Source organism: Myotis lucifugus, unplaced genomic scaffold, assembly GCF_000147115.1.
Source record: "Myotis lucifugus unplaced genomic scaffold, Myoluc2.0 scaffold_384, whole genome shotgun sequence".
NCBI classification, from domain to species: domain Eukaryota; kingdom Metazoa; phylum Chordata; class Mammalia; order Chiroptera; family Vespertilionidae; genus Myotis; species Myotis lucifugus.
Window position 1 is genome coordinate 278,369 of NW_005871432.1, and position 14,121 is coordinate 292,489.

General features: G+C 55.4%; 1 protein-coding gene across 1 annotated transcript in view; it reads left to right on the forward strand.

Moving 5' to 3' along the window:
• The first annotated feature begins 846 nt into the window (after nt 1-846).
• Nucleotides 847-14,121, forward strand: part of SIM2 (single-minded family bHLH transcription factor 2) — a 35,079-nt gene continuing 21,804 nt past the window's right edge. Inside the window, 4 exon segments of the mRNA XM_023743331.1 lie at nt 847-907; nt 1,682-1,764; nt 4,759-4,848; nt 12,058-12,166. Of these exon segments, the coding sequence (XP_023599099.1) occupies nt 847-907; nt 1,682-1,764; nt 4,759-4,848; nt 12,058-12,166 (343 nt within the window).

Sequence of the window (14,121 nt, forward strand, 5' to 3'; positions counted from 1 at the left end):
TGTGGGGGCCATTCCCAAGGGTGTAGACCTTCCCAGGTCACTGGGCAGGGATCCTTCCAGAAGCCAAGGCCAGGGGACCACTGAGCCGGGAAGGGCGGGAAAGGACAGTTACCAGGGCGCATCCGTCCATTTTCGGAAAGCTGAATTCCTGGGTCTTTATGAAATTCTTTCTTCATTCAAGCCCCGGGGGTGGGGTGGGGTGGGGGTAAATTGTGTCCTTTCGGGTGTGGAGGCCGCGCTGCCACTGCCCATGGACAGGCGTTGGGGCCGGGGGCCTGCGGTCACCCCTGGGAGGGGCAGGGCGCTGAGGACAGAGGCAGCGCTGCCACGTGGGGAGGCTGAAGGCAGTCACACGGGGTGGGGATGTTTGGAGATTAGCTCCTTCTGGGGGGACCCGGGTAAGCCCCTAATTCCTAGAGCCCGGGAGGAAAAAGAAAAGGTGGTGTTTTTTCATTTTTTTGCCCAACAAAGTTCATGGGGAAGGGACCCCAAAGCCACGGCGGGGCCCAGGCCGCGGCTCCCTCCCTCGGGGGTGCGGTTCCGCCCCGGTTCCCTCGGGGACAGGGGGAGAACCACGCGCCTGCCCCAGACTCCCTGTCCATCACTCGCCACCGTCCTCAAGGGCTTTGGGACCGCGGGACCCGCAGATTATCTGTGGCTGCGCCAGGTTCCGGGCTCTGGTCCCCAAGAGGGACGCGCAGGGGGCAGGGGCCGCTCTGGCCCGGAGGTCACCGCCGGGAAGGCGGACGCACCAGCGGGACCCACAGCCACCCCGCACGGCCAGAGCTGGAGCTGGGGGCGTTTTCCATGGAAGGGAAGGGTTAGGGTTAGCCTCCGCCGCCTCGCATGGGGCGCAGCGCTACCTGGGGAGGCCGGCTGCCCCCGCGGAAGGACTCGGGGACCGACGGTCTGTTCCCCAGGTGCCGGCCTCACCCGGAGGCGCAGAGGGAGTTGGGGCCTGGGTCCCAGCCTGTGGAGGGCGGGGCCTCCGGGAGGTGATGGGGGAGCGGAGGCCTGGGTGGGGCTGTTAGGAAACGGAGGGGCTGGGGGACCCCAATATGTGACAGCAGACACCTCCCCGTTAGCGTCCAGTATACACGGGCTCTCGCCGCCATCAGCCCATCGCAGCGTCTGGCCGGCGCGTTTGGAGCTGCCCCCTCCCCCCACCCCCGAGGAGCCCCAGGGAAACCTTCCCTCCGCAGCTGGGACTGGACGGCGCTCCCGAGACTCCGGGGTTACTGAGGTGAAAAAGGTTTTTATTTTATTTCATTTGTAAACAGGAGAGCTGCCTCCTGGGCGCGCGGCCCTGCGGGCGCCTCTTTGGGGAAATGCATGTTGCGGGCCGCGGGGGAGGGAGGGGGGGAGGGCCCAGGGCAATCCTTACGGGTCAAGGCGGTGTCCGCGTTTGGCGGCGAGGACGGCCTCGTTGGACCAAGCAAATTAGGTTATTTTGTGGCATTTCACATAATAACAGGCAATTTCAGAGCCGCCAGCACGTGGGCGGCCCACGAGAGCTGCGGGCGCGGGAGGGCTGGGAACCTGGCCTTGGAGGGAACCCGCCCCGGCCTTTTGGCCTTGGAGGGAACCCGCCCCGGCCTTTTGCGTTTTCATCGAGGGAGTGACAGGTTTGGGGCTCGGGCAGGCCCTGCCGGTTACTGATTTGCTCTATCCCCCGGCCCAGGTCTAGGAGACGCGTGGGGACAGCCGAGCCGCGCGGGGCCCCTGGACAGCGTCGCCAAGGAGCTGGGGTCGCACTTGCTGCAGGTAGGGGGGTGCCTGGGGGAGGGGGTCATGGCTGCCAGCAGCCCTGGCCAGGCCTGGGTAGTGCTCCCCTGTGACCCCAACACCCGTGGGGAGGTTTCTTCCCTCCCGTAGGAGTAGGAGCGGACCCACAGGCCGCCACCAGCTGCAGAGGCGGAGGCAACCCCGAGGCGGTGCTGGACCTCGGAGCCAGCGGTTCCTCACCCGTCAGCGCTCAAACCCCCCACCCCGCACCCAGGCAGCGGGACCTTGTGGACTCAGCTCAACCAGAGCCTCCCCGGCCCAGTCCACACTGTCCATCAGCCCCGGGGACGCTGTCTAGGCCTTAGGGCGCCCCTGGGTGTGGTTAAATCCTTTCCAACCTTAACTCTCCCGCCCCCCAACATTGTTAGGGAGCCTTGCGCTGTGCCTGAGGCTGTGCCAGGCGCTGGAGCCAGCGGAGCAGGTCAGGGCGCTCTGAACCAGAGTTGTGTGTGTTTGGAAGGGTTGCGTAAAGGAGAGACCCATTGCTGATAGAAGATTAACAGCTGGGATTGACTGAGAGTTTGTTACCGGCCAGATTCTGTTCTCAATCTTACTGCATCCTCTGGCCTCCCCACCCACCTAGAATGCGCTCTATTCTGAACTCCATTTTTTTTTAAAGAGGAGGCAGTTGAGGCACAGAGAGGTTAAGCAACACGCCCGAGGTCACACAGCAAGCGAGGGAGCGAGGTTCAATCCAAATGGTCCGGCGCTTGAGCCGTGGGCTCAGGACGTGCTGCGGCCTCCGGAGGCGCCTGGCTCACGGAGGGAAGGAGCCCTTGTTGGTTTGTGGTCAACCACTCAGCGCCCCCAGTTCAGTCCTCAGCTCTTAGCTGCCCCGGACCCGGGGTTTCCCCCGCCGGGTCGGGCGCACGGCCGGCCAATTCCAGGGCCAATTCCGAGTCGGCGGCTGGGGCTGGGTTTCAGTCTTTCAAACGCCCTTTCCAGAGCCTCCTCAACGACCCATTCATTCCCCTCCCGCCCTCCGCCATCCGTCTCTGCCACCGAGAAGTGCCTGCCGAGAGCCACTTTGCATTTCCTCCTGCTATTTTGTGTTTTCTTTAAAGGAGAGAGAAAAAAAAGTTGGCGGCGGGACGCGGGGACTTGGGTCGGAGTCAGCCGCGAGCTCCGCGTTGGGAAGAAGCAGATCTTTTTAGAACTCGTTGGCCCCGAACGTCCGAGTGTGATTGATGTTTCGAAAATGCGTGCGCCGGGCAGCGCGGGTCCGGGGATGTTTGAAACCTGAAGCTTTGAGGACACAGCGCGGGGTGGAGGCCGCGGGTAATGGTGCTCCTGGAGCCCTTTCCCGCGCCGCCCGCCCGCCGGCTCTCGGGCCCGGCCCCGGCCCGGGCCCGCGGTATTTTCCATGTTCCAAGCTCTGCGAATTATAAGTGACACTAATATGGGGACAGCTAAGTGCCTGGGAGCCCCGGCGAGAGCCTGGCGGCAAAGTCAACAGACTCCGGTCCCGCGCCGCCGCCCGTTCCTTTAGTTAATTCCGCGGGGAGCGCGGACGAGCGCCCTGGCCGTTTGCACACACGCAGGCGAATCGGAGGCTGTGACGGCGCACCCAGCTTCTCCATCAAGGATATTATTTTTAGCTACTGCTGGCAACCTGCAGAATTGGATTATGATAATTTTTCTTTTACTCCTATGGCTCCCTGTCCGAGACGGTTTCGTTAATGTCTCTCTTTAAGGATTTCGGAGTCAGGCAAGAATGCAAAATGTGCCAAAACGCGGACAGCTTTAGAAAGTGCCCTGTCGTTGATATTTGTGAAACGGCGGGCGTTTAACTGGGGGAAAAAAAATGTAGCTGAGTTAGAAACGGGGAAGTCAGGCTTCTAATCAAGATGTTGATTTCCACCTCAGCGGAGGGAAAGGGAATGAGAGTTTAGTTGGCAAAGAATTTTTGCAACAAAAACTCTGTTTGAGAGAAGAGAATGTCAGGGCATCTTCCAAGTTTCATTTCTGCTACATTCTTTTTAGGTCCCCCTCCAAAGGAGGGGGGTGATTTAGGGAAAAAAAAGCCAAAGGTAATCTGGTTTCAATTACATGCTGTAAAAATAGAATCTGTGGCCAGAAATTAATTTGGAATATTTTTTATGGGGGCAGCATTGTGGGTTGTATGGATCTTTCACCAATTTTATTGCTTTTCTTTGGTCCTGGATCTAAAATATGAATGGGTAAATAAAATGCAGTTTCCTTTTTCAAAAACAACTTAGAGGTGTTTTTTTTGTCCATGCCACACATAAATATGTTCAGTACCTTTTTATTTGTTTTCATTACCTCTTATAATATTACTTTATTTTTTTGAGGGCTATCCAACGTTGGCAAAATCAGAACACCACGTAGGTAGTTTTAATTTTTTTCAGAAATTGATACTTCTTCTCCTTGAATTTTGCAAAGGTTATTTGAGATAATTAATTCTGTAGACATAGTCTGTTCAAATAACCCGGTATTTTCTTTTCTGGGGAGTGGTAGTGTTTGGAATTTATTATTCAAATGGTACTTAGCGGTAACTAGAAGATCGTGGCAAATAAAGCATATGTCCTCGCGGTATAAACACTGCCAATTATGACATAAAATGGTCTATATAGTGGTCGATTGTCCCCTAAGTACCATAGAACTCCGGATTTGTGCTAAGTGCTAAAATAACCCCAAACAATAAAGCTACTGCATTTAAACTGGGTATGACAGGAATTCTCCCAGCGTTTTGCCTGATTTTTGCGATGTGCGTGTAAGACTGTTTTTACAGCGCTTTAAAAGCGTTCGAAAGCCTGGTGCGGGGACTGCCCTTTGAGTGAGGGGTGTAACTTACAGCCCTTCCGGGGCTGGGCTCTGTTTTCTGCATTTGACAAATACGTGTTGGTGATAATATTTTATACGATCCCCCTCCATCCCAGAGAGAGGACAGTTACGAGGTTTAACCCTAACGTAGACCTGTCATCTCTGACCCGGACACTTTTTCTCTTCCAGACCTTGGATGGCTTTGTTTTCGTGGTGGCATCCGATGGCAAAATCATGTACATATCGGAAACGGCCTCGGTCCATCTGGGCCTGTCCCAGGTAGGTGGTACCTGCTTGCATGTGCAGCCTCCGTGCGAAGCGTGTGTTGGTGGACGACCCAGCGTGACCCTGTGTTCAAGCACCTGCTTTGGTGAACGAGCAGGACCCCAACTCGCAAAACCCTCTTCTCAGGCCGTCCCGCGGGGCTTTCCTTCCCCGTGTTCCCTTCCACTTTTTCCCTTCCTCTTTCCTGTGGGGTTAACGACCAGCCTGTCCTGGCGACAGCCAGCCTTGTCCCGAGGTTCCGCTCAGCGGCCCGGACTCTGCGAGTCCCGCGGGCTCTCTGTCGCTCGCAGGGGCTCCACGGAGCAGAGCTTTAGCCCACGTTCGGTGGCCTGCACGTGGGATTGTCGTTGCTGTGAGAGCGAGTGGAAAGCTGGTGGAGGACGTGGATTTTATGCAGCATGTGCTTTGGGGAGAGAGAAGGGGGGGGGGAGATTTATGAGTGTTCACATGGAATTCAGGGTAATTTTTCCTGAGTTTTTCCAGTTCAGTGGTCGTTTCAGTAAAGCATTTTATATGCTTGTGATAGAAACTCATAAAACGCAGTTTACTACTGTTTTGCACAGCAAGGTCCTGGTTTCTTCAGAACATTTAAATATTACTGATTTTTCTGGAACCATTTTTTAAAAAGGGGCTCATCCCCCAGAGGGAAGAATGGCACTCGGCTTTCCTTATCCCGGTCCAGCCGGGGGCTCCAGGGGGGGAATTTGGCTGCAGCCTGGGCCCGTGGCGGGTGGGTCCGGATGGGGGGACGCGAACTGATGGTTGCCACTCGCGTTTCTGAGTTAGCAGGTGTGGAACAGGGTTCTAAAAGCCACACTTTTTTCCTTTTTAGCATACGGGGACTAAATGTTTCTTTACGTTGGGAATTATCAGAGCGCGCTTTTCCATCACACTAGAATTAATCAGATGCAGGAAATGGGCTCCCATGAGGCCCGTGAATGGTTTGTGTTGCACCAGCCCCTTGTGTAGTTGAGCCAAAATAAAACGTGCCAACTAATGGGGCTCGGGTTTTCTCATTGAGAAACGAAATCGCCAGCTCGGAAATCGCATCTGGCGGATCCCTTTTCTTTTGCTGCCTTTACATTTTTTTAAAACCTGTCATTTGTTTCCAGCCTTCTCTTCCAACGTGTGTCCATCCTGATCCCCTGCGCCGATGTGTTTTTTATGCAGAGTTCTTTAAAGAGAATCATCTCATATTAGAATTGTTTGGTGTTTTCTTTTCTCTTCTTTATGAAACCAGGTCTCCCAGATAAGATTGACCAGGGCTTGGCTCTTACAATGTGACTCGTGAGAGTAGTGAGTGTCCTTGTAGGATGGAAAATACTGTTGGAGACATGAACTTTACTAATTTTTTTTTCTATTTTGCAAAGTTTCTATTCTCTGAATTTTGACCTGGCACTATTTATAATTATTTAAGACCCTTTACTGGTGCCCAGCTGGTTTCTCCTCCTGGCTTGACTTAATTTTTCCAGTCATGATTTATAAAACCTTTGATTAGTCTTGTAATGTCACAGACAAGACAAAACATGTCACATGCTTTAAAAATGACCGGTCAAACATATTTTAGATTAGGTGAAGTTACTGTTATGGAATAGTAAGTTTAAATCTGAGCTTCCTAGCAGCCAAAGCAAAAAGGGAAATGCATTCAGTTATGTGGTTTTTGTTGTCTGATAGGGCAGGTATTTAATCTCTGGAGTGATAACTTAAGAAAAATAATTCCTCTCTTTCAGGATTGTGGTAGGAAACAAATCCAAGTGCCCATTTTATGTGAGGTACGAAAAGCCAGGCCTCATCACCATTTCATTAGTGTTGCACTTCAAATAGCACAGAGGTTGCCGCAGATGGCATCCACCCTTTGGTGGGCACACACAGGGCTCTTAGTCACAGGAATGTCCTGCACATCGCGAGGCACTGTGCACAGACCGGCACAGACCGGCATATTCCAGCTCATTCAGTGGCTGCTCTCTCTCGAACCCCACACCCCTCCCTCAGTCATTTTTCTCTTCAGTTAAAATGACCCAAATATCGTGACAGATATGCCTCTGTCCACTCTTACCTCCACAGAGGACATCTGAGCAGAATCACAATTAAAATTACACTTACTTCTCGTCGTAATGCAGACATACGATTTTGTGCTGTGATTTTGAAGGGGGCGGGATCATGTTATACACTACCATTTCCCAAGAGAGACTCAGATATTTGGCCTAGATATTTCCAGAAGTTCCGATCACAGAAAAGGATGTATCAAACTGTGCAGGACGACTGATATATATTTTTTTCTGATGGCTTTGGCGGGACCCTCTTGGTATCAGTCTTCAGTTACAAAAACACTCGGGCGCGGAAGTGAGCCCCGCGTCGGGGGACGTTCTGTGAGCTGTTAAATAAGAACAGCAAACACTGCCCCTCGAGCCCGCCTCCTGCCCACAATTAGCTGGGCAGCAGGCAATCTAGGCAGAATCACAGTGTGTATTTTTTTCTGTCTTCTTCACTTAAATAGTAAAATAAAGTATCGGAGAGGATGTCAAATACCCAACTTCTCTTTAAAATAATTTTTTTTTTTTGCTTTTGGATTAGTTTGTTAGGAAAAACTCAGGCAAAATGTATCAGCCATGAAAACTTTATTAACATAGGCTTAATGAATTTTTTCAAATCACCAGAGAGAAAAATGTTAAGAAAATGTTACCCAGTAGTCTAAGAGTGACCTTCACACAGGTTTCCTGATGAATAGGGATCGGAACAGCTATCATTTCCAGCTTATATTTACATAGTGCCCTTCTGTGTTCCGGAACTTTCCATGACTCTCCATGACCTGGTTTCATTACGCGTGCCATCTTTCCCGTTTCAGGGTGAAACGCCATGCTAGCAGCATCTGGGGAACATAAGCCCCTTCCTTGGGTTGCCTTACTGTGTGGTAATTCATAGCACAGTGGTAGTTTTTTTTTCCCACCTGCACTACCTAAATAACTATCAGTGTTATCGGGTTGAGGGTGTGAAAATGATTGTGTTATAAGCCCTTCTCAATTCAAAGCCTTTTATTAAACTTTTTAAAAAGTTTGGAATAAGAAATCGACTTTATATGGAGAGTTCTTAAGTTTGTTTTTACTTTTAAATGAGTGAACACAGCGATCCTTACTGTCAAATTTTCATAAAAAAAAAAGAGAAATGACAGAGACAACCGCAAAACGCAAGTTCTCGCCTCGGCCCGCAGCCCAGGTGCTGGGAGACAGAGTCAGCTGCTGGCCGGGCCTTCCGTTTGGTGGGGACACATGTCTCACACATAACGATTCATAGAGGCCGACCAGTCTCCTTGGCAGAGGCCGCGTTGGGGGAGCACTTGGTATTCACGCAAGTTTACTCAGTGGTTGAACTCCATGGTTTTTGGTTACTGTCATTCACTTATATTTGAAGAAGGAAGAAAGCTCCGAGTACCTGCTGTGTGCTGCCTCCAGCAGTTGTGGGCGTCCATGTGCTGTAACTTCCCTCACAGAGTCGCACACCCTGCATGGCATGTAGGAAGCTCACAGGCATTTTCCAATGAGTGTCGCTGCCCGAGACCCCGAAGGGAACCCCGGATCTGCGATCGCAGCAGAAGCGCAGCCGTAAAAACAGCCGGTGCTGCTGGGGGCCCGCAGGCCTGATCCGTTCACTTCTGAAATGAAGAGAAAGGGCAGCGTTTTATGTTTGTTGACATAACTTGAACCCTGAAACTCAAACCACCTAATTTTAAAATGCTTCATTTACCGTAGTCAGCAAAACACCAACAAACCGGGACCGTGTGGGTCTGGAGAGCGGGGTGCCACCCCCCCCTCTGACCCAGGGTGTCCCCCTTCGGGCAGTTTATCCCGGGCCGTTTTCTTGGCAGGAAGAAAAGCTATTCAGCAAAATATTAAAAAAGCTCTCGGTAGGAAAGCAGTCCGTTTTGCAGTTCCGGGGTCTGCCACGCTGGAGCGGCGCTCGGAGGGTCTGTGCTAATGCGGCTGATGGATGAGACCTGGGGTTTTATGGCGACGGCCGTAATTTTTTTTTTTCGAGGCAGTCGCATTGCTTCCAGCGCTCCGAGGCGCTCGGAGATATGTAAACACAGGAAACGCACGCCGGCTGTGATTCCGAGCCAGGTCAGCGTTGCTTTATCATCGCAGACGTGTTCCCTAAAAGCGTTTCCGTGTCAGAGCCTGCTTTACTTCCCCGACAGCCTCCGGGTTTCAGAACTGACCCGAATGTTCGGAAAACCAGGCGTCTGGTCCGCGGGCCTTCGCTCTGCTCCTGCTCCAGGCGCAGAGGGCGAGGATGGAGGACGGGGGGCAGAGAGGCTGCTCTGGGCCGAAGCCGCTAATGGGAGCCCCACGGGCCCAGGGGCAGGGCCTGTGCAAGTACATGAAGCTGTTTCTCTAGCCAGACAGGTTCCTTTTTTCTAAGTAAGACCTTGGAGCAAACCAGAATGATCCCTCCCGCAAAAAAAAAAAACAAAGGTAGGGGAGAAATGATAGGCCAACACAAAAATAGTCTATTTGGGCCCTAGCTGGTGTGCTCAGTGGATAGAGCGTCAGCCTTCTGACTGAGTGGTTCTGGATCGGGGTTTTGGGTCTGATTCCGGTCAAGGGCATGTACCTCGGTTGCAGGCTCCTCCCCAGCCGGGCCCTGGTCGGTCGAGCAGGAGGCAAACAATCGATGTGCTTCTCTCACATCTGATATTTCTGTCTTTCCTTCTCTCTTCCACTCTCTCTAAAAATCAATGGGAAAATATCCTCAGGTGAGGATTAAGAAAGAAATTCTATTTTGTTTTAATTATTTTTATTTTTAAAATAAGCCATGCAATAAAAACAATGACTCCCTTATACCTGACAGCCCACCAGGCGTCTCCCACTGCCCCAGAAAAAAGATCGTCCGGTCCCAAGTGACTGACTTACATGTTCTGGGTTATTTAAATGTAAGGATGAACAGGAATGACTTGAAGAATGTGCCGTTTTTGCTACTTATTTTTTAATGGCCTCATGTACTAACTTTGAAATATATTTCTTTTTTATTGATTTCAGAGAGGAAGGGAGAGGGAGAGAGAGAAACATCAATGATGAGAGCGAATCATTGATCGGCTGCCTCCTGCACACCCCCTACTGGGGATCGAGCCCACAACCCGGGCTTGTGCCCTTAGCTGGAGTGGAACCTGGGACCCTTCAGTCCGCAGGCCGATGCTCTATCCACTGAGCCAAACCGGCTAGGGCCTCATGTACTAACTTTGGATGGAGGCGAACATCTGTTGGGTCACTAGGAAAGAGCCAGGCGGGGGGTGGGCAGGGCGGCCTTCTTACAGGATTCTCTCCAAGGCTGTTTGTACAACATTGGAAGGAGACATCCTATATAATAAAAAACTAATATGCAAGTTGTCCCCTCGACTGTGAGTTCAACCGGGAGTTCGACCAGGGGGCGGGGTGGCCAACTGCCCATGGCCCCTCCCCCTTGCCGGCCTGGTGGACCCCACCCCTGCACGAATTCGTGCACCGGGCCTCGTTCTATGAATAACACAGAGACTAGAACTGTGAACAACGCCGGGCCAGGGACCAGGTCACTTCCCGGGCCAGGAACGTAATTTGCTCTGACTGAAAGGGCATCTCACGCTTTGGAACAAAGTGGAAGCCCTGGCTCAGAAGAGAGGGGTGAATGCCTTCACCTCCCCGTGGTCCCCGGGGAAGAGCTGGTGGCCTCGCTGGTTTGGAAAGGTGGGGACGCTCTCCATTAAGGCTTTGGCCGGTTGTCCTGCTGCGTGAGGTGGCACCATCTGGGCTGCCCCATCGCGAGGTCAGGTCCTCTCTGCTCTGCTGAGGGCAAGGAGGCTCCCAACAACACACTCAACAGAAATACCGGGGGGAGGTAGGGGTGCGTGTGGGACCAGCGCTGGCGAGCCTGCCCTCGCTCAGCTGGCCCTCTGCCCCGGAGCAGGGCTCGGAGTTCTGCACGCCCACCCCGGGGCCCTGCCACCCTCGGGCAGTGCCCCGTTCACTTTGAGTTTCTTCTCCCACTCGGCTTTGGGGGCTCCACCTGGCTGTGGAGGAAGTGTCATCCCTACGCTGGGCCCCCTGACCCATCCCGGGTGCGCTGGCTCTCCGTCCTCACCTCCAAAGTAGGACCCACGCATCTGCTCAGGAGGCTGCTCCGACGGCCGGCGGCAGTTTCTAGAATGTTGTCCGCCAGTGCCCGTGCCAGGAGGGGTGAGGGGTGAGGGGGACTGGCCGGGAGACTGTCATTCCCGATGGTGGCACTGGCACTCGTGTTGGGGGAATATAGAAACTTCTCGGGGCTCGGAAGCGAATCGCTGGGACCCCTGTGTGAAGTCACCGTGATGGTGGTGTCCTGGCCCCCTGTCCCCGCAAAGCAGGTGCTGCCCATCGTGGCCGCGCCTGCAGGTGTCTGTCCTCTGGGGTGTGTCAGGGTTGGGCGGTGTCTGAACCCAGGGTCACATAGCTCCGTGGGGTGGGCCCCAGCCGCACCCGTGGGTGGGAACCAGGGTCAGCACAGTCATCGTGGGCTGGGGAGGCCCGAGGCGTCTCCCCGGCGGTGCCCCGGGAGCAGAGCTGAAGGAGAAGGGCGGCCTCCGGGCCAGGTCGGCTCCTGCCTCTCACCTCCGAGGGGGCAAGGCTCCCGGGACCTCGCTGTGGTCCATGGCTGACCATCTCCTCAGGCAGCAGGAGGATGCTGCCCAGACCATGAGGGTCCCCACCTCTGACACACCTTTTCTTTTTATTTAATTTAAAAACCATTTTTATTGGTTTCAGAGAGGAAGGGAGAGGGGGAGAGATAGAAACATCAATGATGAGAGAGAATCATTGATAGGCTGCCTCCTGTGCACCCCCTACTGGGGATCGAGCCAGCAACCCGGGCATGTGCCCTGACGGGGAATTTAACCCTGACCTCCTGGTTCAGAGGTCAGTGCTCAACCGCTAAGCCACGCCAGCTGGGCCATGGCTCACCCTTTTCATCCTTCACTTTCCAGTTCCTCCTGCTCAGGACTCTGTTTTCAGCTCAAACCTCTCTGTCCTTGCGGAGAGTGTGGGAGAAGGTTTGGAAAAGGCAGGTGTGTCCGCGCGGGGAGGAGGGTGGGCGGTCCGCGGAGTCCGGAGTCCCGTCCCTGCAGGCGCAGACCTGTGGTCCGCACGACGTCCCCCTCCCCGCGGTCCCGGGAGGACTCCTGACCCCCTCCCTCTGCGGCAGGTGGAGCTCACGGGCAACAGCATCTATGAGTACATCCACCCGTCCGACCACGACGAGATGACGGCCGTGCTGGCGGCCCACCAGCCCCTTCACCATCACCTGCTCCAAGGTATGTCTCCTCCGCCGGAAAGAGACCAGCAGGAAACCAGGCGGTGCTCTCAGGTGTGACCCGAGGGTCTCGCTCCCCGCGCTGCCCAGCCAGGGCCTCAGCGAGCCCGCGGCTCCCACCGAGCGGGGTTGGCCTTCGCGCCTCTGTCCGTCAAGCAGCACGTCTGAGCCCCTGCCGGGTGCTGGTGGCTGTGGTGGGTGCCGGTGGGAGGGGAAGTGGGTGGCCCAGGGCTACTCCCTGACGTGCTCTGGGCCCAGCCTTCCGGCCACACAGGCCTGGGCCGGGCTCCTTAACCAGGGGCCGAGGTCAGAACGTGAGCTTTCGAGGTCAAATGGGGAAATTACATTTATTCCTCTGGCTGCAACCAGCGTCCCCTTTGTGTATGGACTGTAGACAGGAGGCCGCGTACCCTCCCTTTGCTCCTTGGAACTGTCAGGCGTCCCGAGGCCCCACGACCGTGTCTGGGTCCTTACTGTGCTGAGAAAGCAGCACGGTGACACGCGCATCCCCCTGTTTTAATGCCGGAACGACTGTCTGTGGTTCGACGGTAACCACCCGTTTGGTTCTCGTCTGTGTCATTCATGCGCTCGGAGGCGGCGGTCTGCATGAGGATTTGTAGGTCTTGTCATGACACAGATCAGGTGAGAAGCCCCGGTCTAGACGGAGGCAGGTCCATCCCACTGGCCGGGCTCCATCGGGGACACGGCCCTCCGCCTGAGCCCCCCCGCTCCCGTCATGTCACCCGACTGGCGGGGGTCCCCGCTGCGGTCGGCCCGTGTCAGCGCGGACAGGGCGAGGCTGTTCCGTGGGGAAGGGGGAGGTCCTGACACAGGTGGTCCTTCAATGACAGCTGCCGTGTGTGCTTGGAAGACACGGAGCCTGTCCCAGGCCCGGCCTGGTGACTCCCCTGACCTCCGGTGAGACCAACCGGCGGGGGCCGAGGAGCTCCGGTCTGCCTGGGGCTGTGGTGGGCAGCATGGTCGAGACGCCTGTGGGGCGGGGGGCGCCGAGTCTGAGGGGAGGACGTGGCACTGGACGCTGACTCTCACGGGAAGACACGGACCCCCAGAGAGTTCTCGGAGCCTCGGGTTGTCATTGTTCCCAACGATCCAGGCCGCTGCGAGGGAGCGGGCCTTTCCAGCGCCCCGGCTCCTTCCTTCCCCCCACGGCCCCGCTCGTTAAAACGGGGCAGAAAATGACAGTGAGCAAACCTTGGGGACATGCCGGTCCCCTCCCCGGCTCCTGTGGGCACTGCCGAGGCAGGGACTGCGGAGAAGCACGGGCCCAGGGCGGGCCGCCCGGCTGCCGGCCACAGCAGAGTGTGCGGGACTGGGGCTCACAGTGCAGGATTGGGGCTCACAGTGCGGGATTGGGGCTCACAGTGCGGGATTGGGGCTCACAGTGTGGGATTGGGGCTCACAGTGCGGGGCTGGGGCTCACAGTGAGAGACTGGGGCTCACAGTGAGGGATTGGGGCTCACAGTGTGGGATTGGGGCTCACAGTGCGGGATTGGGGCTCACAGTGTGGGATTGGGGCTCACAGTGAGGGGCTGGGGCTCACAGTGAGGGATTGGGGCTCACAGTGTGGGATTGGGGCTCACAGTGCGGGATTGGGGCTCACAGTGTGGGATTGGGGCTCACAGTGAGGGATTGGGGCTCACAGTGCGGGGCTGGGGCTCACAGTGCGGGATTGGGGCTCACAGTGAGGGATTGGGGCTCACAGTGAGGGATTGGGGCTCACAGTGAGGGGCTGGGGCTCACAGTGCGGGATTGGGGCTCACAGTGCGGGATTGGGGCTCACAGTGAGGGATTGGGGCTCACAGTGAGAGACTGGGGCTCACAGTGTGGGATTGGGGCTCACAGTGAGGGGCTGGGGCTCACAGTGCGGGATTGGGGCTCACAGTGCGGGATTGGGGCTCACAGTGAGGGATTGGGGCTCACAGTGAGGGGCTGGGG